A 23151-nucleotide genomic window follows, 5' to 3' on the forward strand; every position below is an offset into this window, starting at 1 on the left:
GATGTATAGTATTTAACGGCCCCGTAGAGATGAAGAAGAGTGCCTGAGTGTTTGTTCAACCTGTAACGAACGCGTCCACACCTGTTAACGCGGGCATTGTCATACTGAAAGAGAGTCGTGTCCACAGCACACACTGATCGTGAAGATGTAGCAGAAACGGCAACATTTGGTGATGACTATTGTTGAAATAAACATCTTTGTTCATATTTAAGTCGGCAAGCATCGTTTGCCATTGTATTGAAGATACAATTTGAGTCGTTAGGCCGCCTCATATGTCTCTTCAAACTTCTTCAATATCTGACTTTTCGATCCTTCTACTAGGATCTTGTTAAGGATTCCACTGATGTCCATGGGTGGTTAGACAGACTACAATTGATGCAGCGGAAGTTGGCTTGAGCCGCAGTATTGTTCTCAATAGCATATCGTAGTAACACACCACCAGATAGTGGTAGTTCCGTAATGTAGAGGTTTATTTGTTATTGTTTATGTTTTGAAAACATGAAATGTACAAATTTCCTAAAACTTTCACTAAATAAATGAAATAAATAAAATATTCAAACCAGCTTCACTTTTATTTGCTTGCAGATTCGACTAGAGCTGCATAAACACGACGTGTGTCACTCACTGTGATGTAAGTCTCGTTATAAGAAGTGTAAAAACGAAAAATTCGCCGCTCTTTCGTGAAAAGGTACAGTCACGCAACGATACTTATCATGACAAGGTCACGGACGGCACTTACGAATTGACATAGGTTTTTCAGCGTGACGAGTGCAAGTGCCACTTCCTGCGTTGCCCCTGCTGAGTCACGTGTGCAGACTCACGCCAGGCTCTATAAGAGGAGGTGTCTTCTGTCTACGGCAGGGAGTACTGCTCGCGCCCCAGACTCAGACACACCAGCCATGGCCGGAAAGCTAATCCTGTGCTGCCTCTTGGGGCTGTTTGTTCTCTGTATAGAGACTGCACCACAGGACAAGCTAGACAGCTTCAACGTGGACGAAGTGCTCAACAACGAGCGTCTCTTGAAATCCTACATCCAGTGTATGCTCGATGCGGACGAGGGCAGGTGCACCAACGAGGGGAAAGAAATCAAAAGTGAGTACTGAAGCTCTTTCATATCTCTTTCAGGTAATGCGTAGTAGCTAAACAGCTACAGTGCTAGTAATACAGAGACTGGCAACACTTGTCACCGATTACTAATAGAACTAAATCTTGAGTGCTACGCTTGTTTAGTTTACTTGGAGGGAAAATGTTGCAATCTTTTGAAAAATGGTGGAAGTCGTAATTACACTGACTGGCAATTGCTAAGGAAAGGAGAGATTGTTAGACAGGTACAATCACAGGCAATGACGGACGATACGAAACACAGTACATACGTAATAGGTTTTGAGTGGTATATTTATAAGGAAAAGCAGGATAACAGACATAAATAACGTTCATGATTCACACGGGTTCGATACTCAATATGCAGGTCAATATCTGACTCTCTGTTAGGAATATGGCCTCCTGAGACAATGAAAATTTTGTACCTGATATTCATGCTGGCTACCAAACTGTTGAAGAGTCCTTGGAGTACACTGTCCCATTCCTCTCGCAAGGCGGTTTTCAGTTCTTGCATCGTTTGTGGAGGGGGTGTTCGTTGACAAACGCGCCTTCCAGGAGCATCCCAGGTATGCGCTATAGGTTTTGGGGCCGGAGTTACGAAGACCAATCGATACGGTCAGATTCTTCTCATTCAGTATGTGTGACAGCTAACTGTCCTGTAAGGGTGGGCATTGTCATCCATAGACAGAAAGTCGGGACCTGCCGCAACCATAAGTAGACGGGCATAATCCGGAATAATTTCCCTGCAGTACGACTGCCTAAAATGATATTTTCCCGGTACGCTGGCAGAAGAGCTGAACACCTGTAAAGTTCTTAGCAGCGTGTCCATTAATTCAACCGATGTCTATAGGCACGCCTGCTTCTGGAGCGTCCTAAACACTGGAACAGTGTTCTGGACTTGGCGGACGGGCACCTTGTTTGATTCCGCTTGAGATCCATTACACTTCGCTTTGCCAGAATACTCCCAGAAAATATGGTTTCCGCTCACCTGCCCTAGTGCCAGTTTTACCTAAGTGTTTGCGTCCTTAGTATTACGACTAAATACTTGAACCATATGAAGATCTCAGGGTGTTTACCACAAATCTTATAGTAAGATACTATCGGATTCTCTCTTTTGTTCAGTCGTTATACAGCATTTATCCATAATTGAAGAGTGCCGCCATTCATTAACCAAGAAGAAATATTTCCAAATATTACGCATTTCTTTACTGCTGTCCAGAGAAGTTACTTTCCTGTAGGCAACAATAAGATTAGCGAATAACCTAACAGTGTTGCTGACCGTGGCTGATCAGTCGACTAAACATTAGAGCTCCTACAGTGCTATTTTCTGGTACATCCGACCTTCTTTCCGTTCTGTTAAACTGCCGTCAATCAAATATCAACGAAGATTTATGATAGAATCTCGCTTAGTAATGCACTATGTCGTGTAGTGTCGAAAGGCTTTCGGACAACCAGGAAACGTAAACAACACGTTCGCCTTCATGTCATGTATGAACTAAGCAAGCTTTTCTAAAAACCTGTTGATACTCAGAGAAAAACCTGTTTCCTTCTAGGAACGTCGTAGTATTTGAATTAACTATACGTTGTTTAATCCCACTACAAATGGATGCCAGCGACATTGGCTTGTAATTCTGAGCATCACATCTTTGACACGTTTCTAAACGGGAGTCAGCTATGCTCTTTCCCAGTCGCTCGGGACTATTCACTACCGAGTGGTTCGCGACAAATACGGCACTATTCCGCAGCGTGCTCGGTTTCAGTGTAAATCTAACTCGTAGCCTCCACTCTGAGTCGAGAATCGCAATTCTCAACCCCTCCTCCCCCCCCCTCGACTCTGTCCTGTCCTTCTTTCTTTTCAGTCATCAGTCCCTCTGTCTGGTTTGATGAGGCCCACCAAGAATTTCTCTCTTGCGCTAATCACTTCATCTCAGTGTAGCTCTTGGACCCTACGTCCTCAATTATTTGTTGGATGTATTTACTTTTCTAACACAGTCATTGGCATCTTGTGGTCCATTTTATGTTGTACCTTTTTCATCATACCTCCTGGTTTCTATGTAGTATCTTAACAGTGGTTGAAATCAAAACCGGTATTAGTCAATTTAACTTGCAGTAAATTACATTTAACATTTCAAATAATCATTATTTTGCCGTTCTACCCATTAAATGACTAAACTATAGTCTGCAATCCCCTTCAAATTTCTTAGGTGTGTACAGCAGTTCAAGCGTCTGTAGTTCATGTATGGTTTTTCATGGAATTCAGAACGTCCATGATCTGCATTCACTCTGTTTAATGGGGATTTCGTATATTTCCGTATGTAATTGCCATCGCATTTTTTTTCAGTCGAGGTTCTTAGACGTATTTTCTTGCCGTCAATACTTGGCTTCCGGATCTGTGTCTTTTGTTTTAGAGACAACAGTCGTTTTCATTTCCCTCTTTTCTCTGTTTCTAGTTTCTTTCACTTTTACGTTTGACAGATGGAGTACACTAATGTAACATTAGATACAACTGCTATACAATCGCTCAAACGAAATGAGACGGTTGGTACTTTTGTACAAGCTAACTGGGAACAATCAGTTTGTCTTTGTTAGAGATCAGGAGTGTTCAATTAATTTGTTGGTTGCTCAGAGGTCTTCCTGGTTCATGGTGTGGGTTCCTGTAGTCATGTCCTAGTTCATGAACCACGGGCAACGTATGAGTGACCAAGTAAGTGGTCCCGACAGTCGGGATACCAGTTACTTTGGAATAAGGCTGGGCATCTCGGACATATTCTGAGTCGTGGTCACCTTTGTGCTCATACGGAAAAGACTACCAAATCCACCAGTTAGTCCCTCAGCCGTTAGGGGTAAACCCAAATGGGACTCGGGGCAAGTAAGGCTAGCAACCTGCTTCCCTGGTACTTTAAATATGATGCTGGCAACAATCAGAGCAAAATGCCTCGGACCTTTGGAGGTGACGGAGTCCCACCTCTAACTGACGAACCAGGGACTCCTAAGATACGACTTGGCAAACAAATGGTAATGAAATGGGGAGCTATTAATATCAATGGGGACTCTTCTGGGAAGAAGGTAGAGCTGGCAGAGGCTGCAAGTAAGATGGGGCTGGAAGTTTTAGCTGTTAGTGACATTCGGGTAAGGGGTGAGAAAGAAGAGGAAGTGGGAGAATACAAGGTCTACCTGTCAGGAGTCAAAGCAGGAATAGCACAATGGGGTGTAGGGCTTTAATTCAGGAAAGAAATGGAACCCAGAATAGCTGCAATAAGGTAGGTAAACGAACGACTGATGTGGATAGATTTGACAGTGTCTAGCAAGAAAATTAGGATTGTGTCAGTATATTCGCATTGTGAAAGGCCAGATCAAGATAAGATGGATAGTTTTTATGAGGCACTCAGCGATGTAGTTGTTAGAGTAAAGGACAAGGACAGTGTTCTGCTCATGGGTGATTTTAACGCCAGAATTGGAAATCGAACAGAAGGGTATGAAAAGGTTATGAGTAAATTTGGAGAGGATATGGAGGCCAACAGGAACGGGAAACAACTCTTGGATTTCTGTGCTAGTATGGGCTTAGTAATCACAAACTCCTTTTTTAAACATAAGAACATTCACCGGTATACTTGGGAAGGCAGGGGAACCAGATCTGTCATTGACTATATAATAACAGATCAGGAATTCAGGAAGGCTGTGAAGGACACACGTGTATTCAGGAGATTCTTTGATGACACTGATCATTATTTAAGCTGCAGTGAAATTTGTGTTGTGAGGCCGAAAGTGCAGGAGGTCAGGTCCATATGTAGGAGGATAAGAGTGGAGAAACTTCAGGATAAGGAAATCAGGCACAAGTACATAACAGCGATCTCAGAAAGGTACCAGTTAGTTGAATGTAGTCAATTACAGTCATTGGAAAAGGAATGGACAAGGTACAGGGACACAGTACTAGAAGTGGCTAAAGAATGTCTTGGAACAGTAGTGTGTAAAAATAGGATGAAACGAACAGCTTGGTGGAATGACACAGCCAAGGCAGCCTGTAAAAGGAAAAAGAAGACGTATCAAAATTGGCTACATACTAGAACTCAGGTAGGCAGAGAAAGTTATGTTGAAGAAAGAAACAAAGCCAAACAGATAATTGCAGCATCTAAGAAGAAATCTTGGGAAGACTTTGAAAACAGGTTGGAAACTATGGGTCAAACTGCTGGAAAACCATTCTGGAGTGTAATTAGCAGTCTTCGCAAGGGAGGTAAGAAGGAAATGACAAGTATTTTGGACAGGTCAGTAAAACTGATGGTGAATCCTGTGGATGCCTTGGGCAGATGGAGGGGATATTTTGAAGAGTTGCTCAATGTAGGTGAAAATGCGATCAGTAATGTTTCAGATTTCGAGGTAGAATGGGATAGGAATGATGATGGAAATAGGATCACATTTGAGGAAGTGGAGAAAATGGTCAGTAGATTGCAGTGCAATAAAGCAGCTGGGGTGGATAGTTTTTATGAGGCACTCAGTGATGTAGTTGTTAGAGCAAAGGACAAGGACAGTGTTCTGCTCATGGGCAAGTCGGAACTCATCAAATACAGTGGAATGTCAGGTCTTAAATGGCTACACAGGATAATTGAAATGTTCTGGGAGTCGGGACAGGTTCCATCAGACTGGACAAAAGCAGTAATCACACCAATATTTATACATGGAAACAGAAAAGGTTGTAACAACTACAGAGGTATCTCTTTCATCAGCGTTGTGGGTAAAATCTTCTCAGGTATTGTTGAAAGGAAAGTGCGAGTATTAGTTGAGGACCAATTGGATGAAAATCGATGTGGGGTTAGGCCTCTTAGAGGTTGTCAGGACCAGATCTTTAGCTTACGGGAAATAATGGAGAAGTGTTATGAGTGGAACAGGGAATTGTATCTATGCTTTATAGATCTAGAAAAGGCATATGACCGGGTTCCTAGGAGGAAGTTATTGTCTGTTCTACGGATTATGAAATGGGAAGCAAACTTTTGCAAGCAATTATAGGTCTTTACATGGATAGTCAGGCAGCAGTTAGAGTTGACGGCAAATTGAGTTCATGGTTCAGTTTCAGGGGTAAGACAAGGCTGCAACCTGTCTCCACTGTTGTTCATATTATTTATGGATCATATGTTGAAAAGAATAGACTGGCTGGGTGAGGTGAAGATATGTGAACACAAAATAAGCAGTCTTGCATATGCGGATGACTTAGTTGTGATGGCAAATTCGATTGAAAGTTTGCAAAAGTAATATTTCAGAGCTAGATCAGAAATGTAAGGACTGTGGTATGAAGATTAGCATCTCCAAAACGAAAGTAATGTCAGTGGGAAAGATATATAAACGGATTGAGTGCCATATAGGAGGAACAAAGAACAGTTGGACGGTTTCAAGTACTTAGGATGCATATTCTCACAGGATGGCAACATAGTGAAAGAACTGGAAGCGAGGTGTAGCAAAGCTAATGCAGTGAGCGCTCAGCTACGATCTACTCTCTTCTGCAAGAAGGAAGTCAGTACCAAGACTAAATTATCTGTGCACCGTTCAATCTTTCGACCAACTTTGTTGTATGGGAGCGAAAGCTGGGTGGATTCAGGTTACCTTATCAACAAGGTTGAGGTTACGGATATGAAAGTAGCTAGGATGATTGCAGGTACTCGTAGATGGGAACAATGGCAGGAGGGTATCCACAATGAGGAACTCAAAGAAAAACTGGGAATGAACTCTATAGATGTAACAGTCAGGGCGAACAGGCTTAGATGGTCGGGTCATTTTACGCGCATGGGAGAAGCAAGGTTACCCAAGAGACTCATGGGTTCAGCAGTAGAGAGTAGGAGGAGTCGGGGCAGACCAAGGAGAAGGTACCTGGATTCAGTTAAGAATGATTTTGAAGTAATAGGTTTAACATTAGAAGAGGCACCAATGTTAGCACTGAATAGGGGATCGTGGTGGAATTTTGTAAGGGGGCTATGCTCCAGACTGAACGCTGAAAGGCATAATCAGTCTTAAATGATGATGATGATGATGATGATGATGATCAGAGGTCTTCTAGAGTGTTATGTAAAAATGTAATTGCGTAAGCCTGACAACAAGGTTACAAGCAGGAATATCTGCATCGAGCAAAAAGAAAGGAAAAGGCAGATTAAGCCTCGTTGCCTGGAAGTATTCATCGGCTTATGCATGCGGGTACAGGCGGTGATATTTAGCGTTAGCTGCGAGCTGTGCGCAGCAGGTAGAAAGTGGATGCAAACGGAGATAAGGGCGTCCATTCCTGCTACTAACAGTCTCAAAAACATCCCGAAGTCGAATGACAGACACCGGTATAGTGAAACCTAATGCCTCCCAAGTGAAGGTTCTCCAAGGTTTGTAATAGTTACTTTATTCCTCTCACTGCCAGTAATGTCTTTCGTCTATTCTCCGGTGCAAATTTTCACAGCCATCGTTCACCCGTATCATCTATGTCCCGTGGTGCATCACAGTTGCCTCGGATAGTGCCGCTTTGCCATTTATGTTACATTTTTTCCCACAGCGGCACCCGATCGTTTTACAAACTTAGCCCTTTTAGAAATTCTTCCACCCTTGACACAAAAGTAAATGGTAATAGCATTTTGCACGTCGATAAATCGATCCGTTTCCGCATTACAACTGAAACGTCCCCTTTGAACAATTCTACATGACTGTGCTTAAACTGACACACAATACCTTGTTAGCGCAACGCAATCTGACTTTCGAAATTCCCTACAAAAGAATGGCCCTGACTAACATTAAACTATACCTTTCACAAATCACTTACCTCACAAAAACCTTCGCTGCTCAAGCTACTGCAATACAGCGAGCGCCACTACTGCCAGCTAAATAAAAGATTCAAACTATGGAAGGCACTAACTACTGATAGGGATAGTTAGCAAATGAAAGATATTAATAGAGAACAAACAATGTATTTACCTTAATATCATCACAAGTCATAATATATATATCAGTTCATGACAAATTACAAATCTCCGCCATCTCTCTCCCCACATCCACCACTGCTGGCGGCTCACCTCCAACTGCGCAACGCTACGCGCTGTTCACATCCAGCTGCTGCTGCCCAACACTACAATGGCAGACAACAATGCAAACTAGCCACAGACTGCACACAGCACAGCCAGTGATTTTCATATTGAGCGCTACGTAACGTTGCCAATGAGAAAACATAAACAGCCTACTTACATAGAGAAAACATAAACAGCCTACTTACATAGCCCCCATGCTCCCCACAAAAATTTTACAAATTTTTTTTTGGGCAGTGGCCAATAATGATTTGATAAAATTTTTCATAATTACAATAACAAAGAAATCAAATGCACACACTTGTTGATCAATGTTGGTCAAAAGCTAAAATTTTCTCACAGTCCATAAAGACAGTCCTGATCATTCATTACGGTAAAATATAGTGTTTTTCTCAAGGTCTGAGCAGTAGAAGAAAATGCATACGGAAGTAGTGGATTTCCATGCAGTCTTGAGGAAGTAGTGTTGTCCTTCCAACGGAAAGACAGTGCTGACTCGACATGCAGACAGGTAATGGGCCACAACAGAGTAAACCCACAGCAGAGTCAGTCGACGTTTTGAAGAATATTGGTAGGTAGGTCATCACAGAGCAGACCCACTGGAGTCCTGGTAGAGATTGTGGTATTGGTGGGCCACCAGAGGTGCAGACCCACTGTAGTCCTTGTAGAGATAGCCAGCAGCCATCTGTTGTGACTGTGCAGGTGCACAATCACCATTGAAGAGTCTTGCGGATAATATAGCAAGTCCATAAACCACCACTTGTGCACTCACAAAGTTTCTGGAATTGTCCTTAGAACCAGCAATGCTGTTATCCAGTCCCTTGCTGAATTATTAACACACGTGCAAACACTATCAGTCCCTACTTCTCACATATTGTCCATATACTATGACCAACAGAAACATGTGCAGTGAAATGTAACTAACAAGTTAATAATATCATGAACTGGTGACAATTACAATTTTATAACATAAGAATACAATAACAAAGGTACAAAATACATCATTATAAACATAATAATACAGATAACATTTGTAGTAATAGGGGCTTTACAAAAGAATCAAACTAACATATACATCAGTGGAATTATGACATGAGTACATACATAAAAGATCACAATAACTTTTGAAACATCAACTTCACACATGAGCATTAAAACGAAACAGAATTAATAATATCTAACATCTTTACAAAGTAAATAACATATTATTAATGCCAATTATATTCGAGGATAAAAGTATTCCTCATCATAGTGAATGTAGCTTAATATTAAAAGAAGAAAAAATTCTATGAAACTACACAGAGACAGGAAGAAAACAAATACTCAAGGGTACACAAACACATAGTGGGATAACACCAATAGGAAAGGACAGGGTTCGTTTTCAGTGTAACATGTGGTACTGCAGTCCAACCCAAAACTTCATATATCTTTCCTCTTATTTCATCCTTTGTTTCCACCAAAAAAATCCTATCCAAGCATGCTTTCTGTATTTATTTCACATATTTCTTACCTCATTATTAATTTCCAAGAAAATCCTACCTATACCTGCTTTCTGTACGTTTTTCGTATAGATTCTCAATGCATTTCTTCCAATTCATCGCAACTCATTCTCTTCTATAGACTACCCCCTCTTAAGCTAACTTAAATCTACTGAGCTCAGATGCTAAACTAAGGGACGAGGCAATGCAGCAGCACAAAACAATTAATACAAACAGCAATGAAAAGAATGCAAAATGGCAAAGCCAGCAGCAGTAAATGTAATAACTTATATCTAAACATGACAAACGCACAAGCAGAAAAAATAGTACACTAAAGACAACAACACAGATAAGGGAAATGTATATTCACATCTTAATATCTATGTAATTAAAGTGGTGCACCACAAGAAGTTATTCTACCAAAAAGTTACCAATTACTTGAAAAGAAAATTATGAATGCAGTTACTAGTTCCTTCTTATTGTTCTTTCCTTTCTAAGTGCTCCTTTTTTAAAGAATGTGGATCATAAAATAATTATTTAATAGATCTGTTGACAGAAAGTGTTCACATTAGCAAATGCATTTCATTTTATAAAAGCAATGCTGCAACACAGCTGGAAACCAGATATCAAATGAAATAAGCAACTATGAAAAGCAAAGCATAAAAATATCATTCAGTAGTCATGTGACATTTCATAAGTTAGTAGAAATTCTCTCAACTCTCATAGAAAGACGCTTGTCATAATCAGGTGTGCAGATGTACGAATATTTTCCATCAATTCATAAGCATTTCAGTAATTAGCACAAAGTGTGAGTAATCATATGTTTTCAAGTAACGAGGGTGTCGCATTAGCGATGAAAGGCACACCCTAATGGCTTGTTCTCCAGGTGTTTGACACGTCCCACGTCCCCTTTTTTTTTTCTACCTGTGCCGCTGAAAAGGGCTCGCAATAATGGCTTTTTCTCCAGGCGTCTGACACAGCTGGGTGCCCGCGACGCATTACGTGCAGGTGGTCACTTAACTTTCGTACGAAAATATTTACGACAGCAGTTTCTGCTACCGTTGGAGTCTCATTTAAAAATATTTCACAGGTCAAGAATTAGCGTTGCAAATCTGTAGAAACCAAATCCTATAAATATAAGTGTCCAAAAAAAATATTCGTCAGCATTGTGATACAGTCACACATTTCATAACTCTTAAAGTACGTTTCTTGGTTTCCAACATCCTTTTCATAAATCAGAGTCCCTAAACACTATTCATTACTCCTTACCTTATTACACATATACGTATCCATCGACACTCGTCAATATTTGGTCATTATAAATATGAAGCATAATCAAATAACTCATATAGCCTCAGCCTATTAATCATAAACATACCTCAGCAGCATAATACACATCGTCGTCGTAAAAATAACATCATAACACCTCAGTCAAATCTCAAAATCGTCGTAGCTTCCTCCAATAATTAAAAAAATTCTCTGCTCATGTCAAAAGTGTCATCTGCCTCAAACGTACTTTAAAAATCATAATCCCTTTACCAAATACATCATTCAAAGCTCTCATAGTATCACAATGGTTCCGAAAAAATATGAACAGTTCACACAGTACAGACAAAATACAATTTCATAACTGTGAAGTAATCCAACTCTGTAAATGCGTAAACATCTGTCACTGATGTAGTAAAAAGAATGTTTGTTTCTCTGTCAAATAATCAGATAGCTGTGTAATTCTGTGTTAGAGAAATATGGTACTGAAGTGTAAAGTTGTATAAGCAAATACCATATTAGCTAGGGTTCCTTGTGCTTGCCAAACACATGGTACACAAAGTAGGCGTGTACCCCCCTGAGGATTAATGTAATTATACCCTCAGGTGTTACAGATTACACCAATGGAATGAAATATATCACGGAAAACTTTCTTTGTAATTCAAAAATCTTTAAAAATAAATGTTTTAAGTATAAAATTGATCACTGAAATGCGTGTCCTGTAGCGCTAAATGTGCATCTTGTTGTAAGATAATCTCTGTGGAAGTGTCGTAGTTATTTTCCTCCAAAAGCTAAGTTCTGCAGAAGCCAATGTACTTACCTCATGATAAACAAAAGTGAAATGCTTTGCGTATAGATATCGTAGTTATTATGCTTATTGGCGTGATGAAGAAAGTACTGTACAGTAACGTAATGTTGTGCCACGAAAAAGGGTGTCTCATTGTTGCTATACCACAAAAGTTACTACTAAAACATGTTTTTCTTTCCAGAAGAATTCAGAAAACTGTGCAGATATAAAACAGATACACCGCAAAAGCAACATTGTAAATTGTCACTCATTAGTAGCGTCGTGATAAAAATCGTGTAGCTGTCACATAAACTAACCTCTGTGTCATCTGGTATCTCTCAGAAAGCACTCTAAATTCAGAATGTATTTTCAAATAAACCAAAATGTTGCATTAAAATCTCATTAGCAGTACTGGTAAATGTTCTAAGTATGTGAGCCTTATAGTTGTTACGTAATCGTGCAACAAACAAGCAAGAATGTACACACACAATAACACTGTGACGTCTGTTTACTATAACAATGCATTCGTCATTTCTGTTTAAATAAGTTCTCTTGGTTCTTGATTGGATATTTAACTTCAAACATTGTTGCATGGTAACAGTTTCTAAAGCATACTAGTAACGTGAAGTGAAACGTTTTATGGCAAAGACAAAGTTAAAAGGCAGATTATCTGTCAATAAATGGTTTTACATGAGAAATGTGGTGTAAACCTTTACTCTTCCTAGTACGCAGAGTTTCAACTTCAACGCAATTATCATGTGGTATACGTCGGATTCTGTAAGGTCCATTGTAAACTAGAAAGAATTTGTGACTCAAGTGTTTCTTCTTATGTGACAATGAATGAGCTTTAATGAGAACTTTCTGACCAATATACAATTTCTTTGCATTTGCTTTACCGTGTAGTTTTCTCCTTTTGTCTGCTGCAGATTTTATATTTTTAAGAGCCAAATCAATTATGTATGTATCAGTTCATGACAAATTACAAATCTCCGCCATCTCTCTCCCCACATCCACCACTGCTGGCGGCTCACCTCCAACTGCGCAACGCTACGCGCTGTTCACATCCAGCTGCTGCTGCCCAACACTACAATGGCAGACAACAATGCAAACTAGCCACAGACTGCACACAGCACAGCCAGTGATTTTCATATTGAGCGCTACGTAACGTTGCCAATGAGAAAACATAAACAGCCTACTTACATAGAGAAAACATAAACAGCCTACTTACACAACAACGAATGCACAGTTTTCCGCCACTCTCGAGAAGCTTCGCGTACCCGCCTTATTGCACTTGACGTCGAACATACACGTTAGCCACTTTAATGTGACTAGAACGTGTGTAATATGTTTTCACGTTATCATACTTCTCGCTAGCTCAGAGATATTACAGCCACCCTTTATGAGTACCGTTTCCCTCAGTCTGTACCTTAAATCAATGCAAATATTTCGTATAACCAAGCAACTTTCCACATTTTTTAACGGGGAGCATATTTATCAGCACTGAATGCCCATCATTCATATTATGCGACTGACATATTGTCTAAAGAATGATTTACGTTTCAACTTCTTTTTGCTGCATTTCGTACTAGGAAATGGTCAACTTACTGGTCAACTCTTTTGTCCTCCCTCATATTAAAAATGGTTGAAATGGCTCTGAGCACTATGGGACTTAACATCTATGGTCATCAGTCCCCTAGAACTTAGAACTACTTAAACCTAACTAACCTAAGGACATCACACAACACCCAGTCATCACGAGGCAGAGAAAATCCCTGACCCCGCCGGGAATCGAACCCGGGACAGCCCTCATATTCCGTTACATGTTGTGCAGATACATACCCATAACACCAGCAGTTTGTGATTAAACGATTTGATACCACGAATTTGTATACACAACTCTCTCGATGTTTTCTGAACGGAGTGAGACAAGCGATCTGGATACAGAAGCAGTCACGGTAAGTCCTAGACAGCTGATTCACAGCTTTACACATACACACACACACCCACACACAGACACAGACACACACACACACACACACACACACACACACAGACATAAAAAAACCTCCGTGCGGCTACTGTAGATGCTGAAATTATTTCTCATACTACATCTCGTCGACTTACCTGAACAATCTGGTTAGTTTGTATCAGTAACTAGCTGTACATGAGACGGGGCCTGAGGCTGTTCCCCAGTCGTATATTTGCCAGGAAGTTTCATAGCAATGTGTTTTCCAGAAAATCACCCCATTACCCTATCTTGTTCTGATAGTAAGACACTTATTCCATTCTATAATTTCATTGGATGTGTTACTAAAAATCAGTGACAAGTAGGGCCTAATCATTTTGGTAGGAATGTGGTAACACAGCCGGTTACCAGGTACTGTCCAAAATTTGCTTGATCTGAATTCGGGTAAGATGTTGACGAATTCAATGGGATACGTCCTAGTAATCTGAATACGCAAAATTATCATTGTTAAAAGATTCCATTTAATCAGGGGTGTGTAATCTATTGTGACTCAGTTCTAAAAGACGCCACTAATTGCATGATTAACTTCCGGAAGTTTAATGCTAGTAAGAAATGTAATCACTCTTCCTTAATTTAGCATGTGACCTTTTAGAAAATTATTTATTATGCCGCTCTTTCCTATTGATATAACACAGCAACATAATTACACTATCTCAGAACGAATTTCCTTCACGTGTAAATCTCTTTTAAGATGTACACTCTAGTTAAGACGCTGCATTCAAGGTGAGATTAATATGGAACGCAGACTGCGCAATATATTCAAACAGTAGCAGTATTTCATTAGTACAGGTTAGAATTACATTGAAAATAGCGTTACGTAGGTATTAAATTAATTTTCAGAAGATGTCACTTTTTGATAGAGATGTAATTAGATTATGTCACGATGCACTGTTCGTGTATCTTCAAACTGCAGCTGTCGGACTCTTCGTGTTTCATTTTTAACGTTTAGTGAAGAAATTAGCTGTAACAAATTAAATATATGTTGCATGACAAGAAGTGTTTATTATCATGCAGTAGGCTTAACAATGGTATTACGCAATACCCACGGTACACACTATTTACCAAAATCTCTCAATGTTATTTTTGTAACGTCAAGAAAATCCAGCCAGTGGAATTCAGAGGCTTCAATCGATGATGAGGAATTGCCAGTTCCTACAATTGGCCAACAACGCAGGCAATACTTTCGGAAGCGGAAAATTTGTTTAGACTGATTCACTGCGGGCAGAATCTACGCACTTTTTGCGAAGTTCAGAGCAGGACACACATTACAAGACATTTCACTACGCAGATTTACTGCGCACATTTATTTGTAGACTTGTAATAATCCTCTGCACTCTTACATGATTAAGTGTCTCAAACTAGGTGTTCCGAGGAGCTGTTTCATTTCAGGAACTGGGTTAAAATTGTCACTACTTATTTAGTAGTAGACATAAAGGTTTCCTGAGTACGGTATCGCGTCATATTGTATAAAACTACTGCTGGAAAAAACCAAAGTTTTGGCCACGGTTTCAGCGGCATTCTTCTCGGCCTACTGGTGCATTCTAGCTATGCAGTGTCCCTTATATTTTGTTATTACTGTTTACTGCGCATGCCATAGGTCATAATTTTAAAAACATAGTTGATTTCATTGGTCTGTACTACAAAAAAACTTAAGGACGGAAGTAACTCTCGCATGATGTTTTATTGGCAAGTAACACAGCTGGATGAAATTTGGGCCATACATAGAACTGGTACAGTATAGTTCAGTACGGCACAGAAGGTAACTAAATGAAATACGCAGTGAGACGAACAGATATGACACTTTTATTCAAAGACGATAGTTATACTGAAGTCACGGCGATTGATGACGATCCCATAGACATCAGAAACGGCGGCGTTCCTCAAACCAATCGTGAACTAGTGCGCCGCGGAGACATGGCACACTGTAAAAATTCTGAAGTCCATGAATGGCTGCAAATTGTCTCCACGCAGAGGAAGATAAACATTTCCGGTCAATGATCGGTTCAAACTGAAAAACCAATTAAAGCGAATGATATGGCCACCCAGATGGCCCGGCAGGAATCCCATCGAAGATTTATGGGACATAATCGAGAGGTCAGATCGTGCATACATTCTCGCGCTGGCATCACTTTCGTAATTATGAACGGCTGTTGAGGCAGCACGTCTCACTATTTCTGCAGGGGACTTCCGACGACTTGTTGAGTCCACGCCACGTTGAGTTGCTGCACTGCTCCAGGCAAATGGAGGTGCGATATATTTGGAGGTATCACAAGACTTTTGTCACTACGGAGTATGTATTTCCTGGAAAGAACTATACGTAATGTACGAGTGCAGGTGGTGACACATTGTCCACATTCCAGTATGCAGCCGATAGTGGTTCAAATCTGCAATTGCTAAAACATTTCCTGGTCTTCTCCTGTTACTGCAATTACGCGTTTCACAATTACTGTTTGCCAACGTCGTTGGTAAATGAAGTATAGAAGCATATGCCGAGCAAGTTCAGTTGCAGCATATGTTTTAGTTGCTACACCACGAGTTACTAGCCCACTTCCATTTTTGGCTCCTCCCCGTCGGAGGTTAGAGTCCTCCCTTGGGCATGGGTGTGCGTGTTGTCCATACGGTAAGTGAATTTAAATTAGATTAAGTAGAGTGTAAGTCTAGGGAGCGATGGCTTTAGCAGTTTGTTCCCATAGAAACTTACCACAAATTTCCAAATTTCCCACTTCTATTTTCCTCTTTCCTACTTCTGGGACCGTCACACGCTGATGCCTTCTCGGTGTGTAGGAAACAAGTATCTTCAACTACAGTTATTTGGCCCATAGGTTCCTCTACGGTTTTAGCACTCCAACTTCAGGTTATTCAAAGTAATGACCATTATTTAAATTCCTTAATTGTATTTTCTTTCTCTGCGAATGTCGTCCGTGTTTCGGCTGCTTTTACTGTCTGCAGTCTTATGACCGTTTGATCAGTACATTACTCGTTTCATCTTACGTGCTCTAATGCTTTTCCTAGCAATTAAAAACGTAGCTTATATCTTACAATTCCTACTTACAGCATCCACAGGGAGGATACCGACGGTACTTTCCGTAACACCCAAGCAACGCTGCTGCTGTATTTTCAGTGTCAAACATAATCAGTTACTGTTAATCTTTGTTGTAGTTTTCAAGCCCATAGATAACTCAGTTAGTAGAACTACATTACAAATGGTTCCCTACCTCTACATCTCTAAATATATATTCCGCAAGCCACGGTGTGGTGCATGGCGGAGAGTACTGTGTGCCAACACTAGTTATTTCCTTTCTTCTTCCGCTCATAAAAGGAACTACACAAAACGACTACCTATATTCCTCCGTAAGAGCCCGAATATCTGTCTTCTGGGCCCTTACACGTAGTGGACGCTGACGGCAATAGAATCGTTCTGCAGTCATCTGTAAATGCCACTTCTTTAATAATTCTGAACACCGTTTCGTGAAATTAACTCGTCCTCTCTCCAGGGACTCCCATTTCACTTCACGAATGAGCTCTGACATACTTACTTGTCGACCGAACACACTGGTAACAAATCTAGCAACCCGCCACTTTAATCCGTCTTGGTGGGGATGCCAAGCACTCGATCAGGTGTCAAGAATAAACTGCATACGAGTTCTACACAGGGCCTTCTTTATATATGGGCTACAATATCAGAAAATTCTCCCAATAAATCAAATCTGGCCATTCGCCTCCGCTGCTACCGTCCTCATGAGCTAATTCCACTTCTTATGGCTTTGCTACGCAGCGCCTAGATATTTCATCGATGTAACTTAATAAAACAGCACACTACTAATACTGTATTCGAAAATTACATCGTTCTTTGTCTTAGTCTTCTGCAATAAGTTACACTTTTCTACATTTAGGGGAAGCACCATTCATCACACCAAATAAAAGCATTGTGCAAGCAGTGGAGGATATAGAAAAACTTCAAGGATGGGGCGCTAAAGATATCTTGAGCTACCTCTGCTTTTACTGTAGTAAAAAATAATCAAGTCACATGCAAAGTTCAAGAAATTTTTATTTAAACTGATTAGACACATATATAAGACAATGCCATCTTATGACATAAGAAAGTTGCAATTGTGGTTCTCTTCCTTAAATGATGAATTCCATGCGGCTACTCTTCCTGGAAAATTGGTTAATTGGATCGTCAATAGAACGATCAATGTCAGTGTGAGTATTCAACAGAGCTAAGCCATGAAGTCGATCGTCCTTCGTTGTCGACCTCGAAGGTTCACTGCACAAGGAAACAATAGAACACTAGCGACTTTTCTCGTACAAATGCCAGACAGAATAACGTATCCAGATCACTAGAAAGGCCGCGACTTTTCTGTGGGTAGGTGTTCGTTATCTATGTGCCAGACAGAAACGCATAAAATACAGTGACGCGGACGCGCGTGCTACATAGGAAAGTACGAGTACTCGATAACTCAAGTCAGTCGGGTCGACTGACGAAAGAAACGAACGAATAGCGCGCCTGCTGACTCAGGGAACGGGGGGGGGGGGGGGGGGGTAATGTGGTAATGCGGGCGACCCCGCAACCCGCAAGTTAGCGTGCGCGCCTGCTCACTCGGGGGGGGGGGGGGGGGGGTAATATGGTAATGCGGGCGGCCCCGCAAGTTAGCGTCGGGGAGGTAGGGGGAGGGGGCCGCCCCCAATATGATGTATCCGCCACTGTGTCTAAGTCATCCTGTATCACACTTTTCTGTACACTCGAGCTTCATAAGCAAACATTCTCAGTCTGCTGCTCATCCTATTCGACAGATCATTTATGTATCTACAGGTTGAAGAAGAAATGCCGCACCTGGCGATTGGCTTGCTACTTCTCATCACAAATTCAAGACGGCAGTGCATCGAGCAAAACCTAGTGCGGCCAAAAGCGAGGCTTTGGCAACGCTGTAACTGCATGTAGCGTGGCCAAGAACAGGTGGTACGAATACTGCGCTGTGGTGAGGCTGTACCATTAGCTCATTGAGGAGAGGCAGTGATCGAGTCACGTTCAAACCAAACTTGTTTTTCAGTTAAAGCATCAAATTGTATTCCATTTACATCTCCAAAATGCCGTATCGTACGTATTTCTTTCTGCTACTGTTACTTTTATTTAAACTGTTAGAGATAACATGGACTTCTTATAGACGTAAATGATCACTTTGTTCCGTCCATAAAACTAAGCCAATAGAAAACAATGGCCGATGTTGTGACTTTGTCTGTATCCGGTGAGGTACAAAAAGGCAAAAGGTACGTCGCACTAAAGTGCACTTGATACTACGCACAATAATTCCATTCCGCACATTGTTGTTGTTGTTGCGGTCTTCAGTCCTGTGACTGATTTGATGCAGCTCTCCATGCTACCCTATCCTGGGCTAGCTTCTTCATCTCCCAGTACCTACTGCAACCTACGTCCTTCTGAATCTGCATAGTGTATTCATCCCCTGGTCTCCCTGTACGATTTTTACCCACCAAGCTGCCCTCCAATGCTAAATACGTGATCCCTTGATGCCTCAGAATATGTCCTACCAACCGATACCTTCTTCTGGTCAAGGTGTGCCACAATCTAGTCTTCTCCCCAATTCTATTCAATACCTCCTCATTAGTTATGTGATCTACCCATCTAATCTTCAGCATTCTTCTGTAGCACCACATTTCGAAAGCTTCTATTCTCTTCTTGTCTAAACTATTTATCGTCCATGTTTCACTTCCATACAGGGCTACACTCCATGCAAATACTTTCAGAAACGACTTCCTGACACTTAAATCAATACTCGATGTTAACAAATTTCTCTTCTTCATAAACGCTTCCCTTGACATTGCCAGTCTACATTTTATATCCTCTCTACATCGACCAACATCAGTTATTGTGCTTCCCAAATAGCTAAGCTCCTTTACTACTTTAAGTGTCTCATCTCCTAATCTAATTCCCTGAGCATCACCCGACTTAATTAGACTACATTCCATTATTCTCGTTTTGCTTTAGTTGATGTTCATCTTATATTCTCCTTTCAAGACACTGACTGCTCTTCCAGGTCCTTCGCTGTCTCTGACAGAATTACAATGTCATCGGCGAACCTCTAAGTTTTTATTTCTTCTCCATGGACGTTAATACCTACTCCGAATTTTTCTTTTGTTTCCTTTACTGCTTGCTCAATACATAGATTGAATAACATTGGGGAGAGGCTACAACCCTGTCTCACTCCGTTCCCAACCACTACTTCCCTTTCATGTCCACCCGACTCTTATAACTGCCATTAGAAGTCCCGAATTGTCTTCACAGAGCCGGTACAGCCACTTATGACCAAGATTCACTTTACAGAAGATTTTCTAAGCGATCACCTTGCATTTGCAGACACTTCACCACTCTCTGGGTCATAATTTTCTTGAGATTACGAAACACAACTGCATCTACCCGTTGTCGAATCGGGATGCCCGTAAGGTGTTAGATAGTGTGCATCGGTGGAGTACTACAAACATGTTCCTTTAAGTGCACCCAGAACCTGGAAACGCTTCATTTCACTGGTTACGCAGGTTCATTCAAAAGTATGGCAGTGCACCATCCTGCTGGAACCATAGCATTTGCCGAACACCAAGTGGACCGTTTTCTAATATATCAGGCAATGTATCGCAAAGAAACACACGATACAGGAGTGGATTCAACTTGTCCGTCAATAGATAAGGGGTGAAAAGCACTACTCATACGAATCTAGACACCAGGCTTTTGCCAAAGCGCGCTTGAAAGCCACGCACATAGGTGATATGAAAATACCTTCACCAGTGAAGTTGGATTCGTCAGTCCGTTTCGCGTTATTTACCTAATGTTCATTACTTTCCAACTGGTTCTAAAGCAATACATAAAACTGTACTCGTCAAAAGACACTTCTGGCAGCTAGTATTAAGTTAACGTGTTATGATATGGATGAAATTCTTCACCGTGAAACACCTCACCAACTAGTTTAGAGATATGTAGAAGTACCTCGCAATATCACGGGTACTTCACCGAGACCGCTGATGAACTGTTGCAAGAACCGCGTCCCCTATTTTTGGAGCATGTCTAGTCCTTGGACGACCACTGTGCATTACTTTTGAACGAATATTAGGGGTTATCAGAAGGCGATGCTCCAGGCGACGAAAAACATTCTTATCGGGATGATACATATGAGGATATACGCACGAGCAGCAGCAACCCGCCCCAAAAGCATATCAAAATTTACATCGTTTGTGTACTCCACTGGGATGCCATCCTACATGATCTTGACAAGGCCAGTTATGGTTGCGGTCTGCGCAGCTGGTAGCCAGATGCCTGCAGTTTAATGAGTCCTATTGTCGTGTGATAGGCTGTTGTCGTCTGACAAAATCATGTCTTGCTTATAAACGAGAACTCGGAAATGGATTCTGTTGTGTTGGCAGAAGAGCCAAACCGTGTTACTAGAGGAGGCCGAAATGCACGCGTTTTAACTCACGCAGGCTGGCGTGAGGAGGGAAGAACTATACTGACGTGAGGTCTGGAACATGACTAGGAATTAGAAGTCAGAAAGCGGACGTAATTAGTTAGATAATGAACTTTAATCCATTAATGATGAATGTCGCTCTTGACGGTACATGAGTCACAATATAGTCTGTTCAGAAGACATAGTGACTGAATATGGCGCCTTGCTAGGTCGTAGAAAATGACGTAGCTGAAGGCTATGCTAAACTGTCGTCTCTACAAATGAGAGTCGGTTGTACAACTGGGGCGAGTGCTAGGCAGTCTCTCTAGACTAGACCCGCCGTGTGGCGACGCTCGGTCTGCAATCACTGATAGCGGCGACACGCGGGTCCGACGAATACTAACGGACCGCGGCCGATTTAAAGGCTACCACCCAGCAAGTGTGGTGTCTGGCGGTGACACCACAGACTCCAAAATAATAAGAAAATAGATAACGAACCTGACGAGAATTTGAACAATAGCTCGGTGGTGGAGGTGGGTTTGATGTCCCAGCAGGGTACTCAGTGAGCAACAACACCTGGTACGCTAGTGCGGAGTGAGACACGCTGCTCTATGCGTTGCGCGATATGGATGTCTTGTCCGCTCCTCGTTTTTGTACTTATTACCTCAGAATGCACCCAATATGATTTTTCTAGCTAATCTTTGCTCTTGAATCTGGATGAGGAATAGCATGCGGACCTCGAAATGCACCATTTATTCTTCGCGCTGTACAGAAAAAGACCCCACTTGTCACACTTCCCTGGGGCACTCCAGGAGACACCACTGTCTCAGGTGAACACGGGGAACCTACTCCAGATACTCGGACCTTAGTCTGTAGAGGGACACTGTGTAAAACGCTTTCCCGTAATCTAGGAATATGGAATCGGACTATTGGCTCTTCTTCCATGGTTCTCTGTTTCGATGATGTTTAAAGTAGAGACAAAAATTCTGTACATGTAACTGTGAAATGTGTAGCCGTTATTACAACTAACGCAAGGATGCATTTAAATCATACATTTTCGTAATAGTGTAGCAATCCCACAACCTCAACTGACTGCCAGTCACTTTAATGCGTTTGTTCTTCTTGCAGAGAGACTGCCGAAATTTGTGGCGAACGGGTGCCTGGACTGCACGCCCAGCCAGCTGGAGAGAGCTACCAAGACCCTGAAGCACGTCACGGAGAAGTACCCTGAAGAGTGGGCCAAGCTGAAGGCCAAGTTCGACCCCACTGGGGAGTACGCCAAGAAGCACGCAGAGACCTGGAAGCAGCGCGGCATCACCTTCTGAGCCGACCCAGGCGCTGCACACACCATTCAGCTGACACGAAGTAGTCGGCCATGGTACGTCGCCCACACGAATACTGTCCCAGAGATTCACAATCTGAAAATTCATAATTTTCACTACAATGATTTTTCTCCATCCACACTGTGTCTTGAAGTGATGCGAAATCACTCTTACTCTGTTAACATGTGGAACTACAAATAAACGGTTCTTCAACTCTTCGTTTGTTCTGATTATCACTGAATGAGTAAAAATTTTCCCCACATTTTCTCCTTTTCTTACAGACGCATGCACACACACACTCACACACACACACACACACACACACACACACACACACACACACACACACTTTTGAACAAAACCTATCGAACTACCTCGATTAGTTTATTATCGTAACTATAATTATACTGTGTTCCAGAAGTTTTGTTCTACTATGAACAGTTCAGAGCATATTCTTAAGTTACACCATATTTTCCAGATCTCCGGTGCTAGAAGTCTTGTTGCTTTTTCCGAACAGTACCACCAGCCACCATTGGCAAACATAAGGAAAGGATGCCTTTGACTGATAAGGGAAACGTATGACAAGGCTCTAACTTCGTGTGTCACTAACCCATATGGCTTCTACGCGAAATCGTCTTAAGTATTTAGGAGTATCTCATTCAGTTTACTACATAAAAGCT

At 41.5% G+C, this 23151-nt stretch overlaps 1 protein-coding gene across 1 annotated transcript; it reads left to right on the top strand.

Annotated features, from left to right (window-relative positions):
* Nucleotides 1-849: 849 nt before the first annotated feature.
* On the top strand, nt 850-22689 carry LOC126484457 (ejaculatory bulb-specific protein 3-like). The gene is made up of 2 exons (XM_050107979.1): nt 850-1092; nt 22278-22689. The coding sequence occupies exons 1-2, from the start codon at nt 900-902 to the stop codon at nt 22472-22474; spliced, it is 390 nt and encodes a 129-aa protein (XP_049963936.1). The 5' UTR covers nt 850-899; the 3' UTR covers nt 22475-22689.
* The last annotated feature ends 462 nt before the right edge of the window (nt 22690-23151 follow it).

The sequence above is a fragment of the Schistocerca serialis genome, chromosome 6, assembly GCF_023864345.2.
Source record: "Schistocerca serialis cubense isolate TAMUIC-IGC-003099 chromosome 6, iqSchSeri2.2, whole genome shotgun sequence".
Lineage (NCBI taxonomy): Eukaryota > Metazoa > Arthropoda > Insecta > Orthoptera > Acrididae > Schistocerca > Schistocerca serialis.